Source organism: Chrysochloris asiatica, unplaced genomic scaffold (assembly GCF_000296735.1).
Source record: "Chrysochloris asiatica unplaced genomic scaffold, ChrAsi1.0 scaffold00133, whole genome shotgun sequence".
In the NCBI taxonomy this organism is placed as follows: domain Eukaryota; kingdom Metazoa; phylum Chordata; class Mammalia; order Afrosoricida; family Chrysochloridae; genus Chrysochloris; species Chrysochloris asiatica.
The window spans coordinates 6872516-6873623 of record NW_006408651.1 but is presented as its reverse complement, the minus strand read 5'-3'; the positions used below and the strand labels follow the sequence as shown (position 1 = coordinate 6873623).

The following is a 1108-nucleotide window of genomic DNA, read 5'->3' as shown; positions in this document are numbered from 1 at the left end:
GATGGAGGTTACCATTCTAGATGGAGAGGAAGGAGAATGAATGATTCCACAATAATAATTTAACAAGGGGTTTTCAGAATCCCGTCTTGTCACTTAAGTGACCTTCTGAAGTCCTACTAAATTATCAAAACTATGTTTTTGTTTTGTGCACCAGGACACCAGAAGCCCTGAGACACAAAGAAGACATCTTTGAAATCACACATCTATAGGAAATGCTGAGGTGTCAGTTCCAAAACACTGAGAGCTAAGTGCAGCCATTTTTATGGACATTTTCTAAAGGCATCTGATTTTCCAAGAGATGTTATCTGTTACTGGGCGAGCAGGTACACGGGGTCTCCCACTTTGATTATCCCTGGGTTTTCCAGAACAAAATACTGTCCAAAGAGAGGCGATTTCCCATATAGCTCTTTTTCAGAAGGGTCACAGAGGCGGTAACTGCAGTAAGGGAATAAGAGAATACAATTAGAGCTGGTGAGTCACAACCAAACAGGGCAAGTATTCAAACAGCACATGGTTTCGTCTTGCTGAGGTGAGTAGTCACCTCACACACAGGGCCACCATATTATTTTTTTAATGTTTTATTGTGAATAATGTGATAGTTTACATGGGAGAACATTAGTTTTACATTCATCCTATCATATATCGTTTCACTGCCATGGTTACAATCCCCTCCATGCATCATCATCAACCAACCAAAGGGTACATACTACAAGTCTGCCCCCCCCCCCCCCCCCACCCAGTTGTCAGCACACAGCCCCTCTCCCTCTCAGGGTCTAGAGTCCCCAGCGGCTCCATCTCTCCATGTCATCATCTCTGCTTCCAATCCAGGGATCATTGCTTCTCTGGGTAGGGTCCTGCTCTCCACTCTTCTCCCTTCATGGTCCCAGGGACCTCTGCTCCTAGACTGCAAAGTTAATCTTGCCCCTCCTTGCCACAAAATGTCTACCTTTACATTTACAACCCTCACAATCAGTCCTGATAACAATTATTCACCACTGCATCACAAGAGACCCATCCGTATCTTCTTTCATCAGTCCCACCTAGGCGGATTGGATACTATTCAGTGGAGATTCTACCTTCCTCCACGCCCACTGGATTTAGGTTCCCT

General features: G+C 44.9%; 1 protein-coding gene across 1 annotated transcript in view; it reads right to left on the bottom strand.

Moving 5' to 3' along the window:
- Positions 1-308: 308 nt before the first annotated feature.
- MARC1 (mitochondrial amidoxime reducing component 1) overlaps positions 309-1108 on the bottom strand; it is a 38172-nt gene continuing 37372 nt past the window's right edge. Inside the window, exon 7 of the mRNA XM_006869715.1 lies at positions 309-435. Within this exon, the coding sequence (XP_006869777.1) occupies positions 309-435 (127 nt within the window). The remainder of the gene's footprint in view (positions 436-1108) is intronic.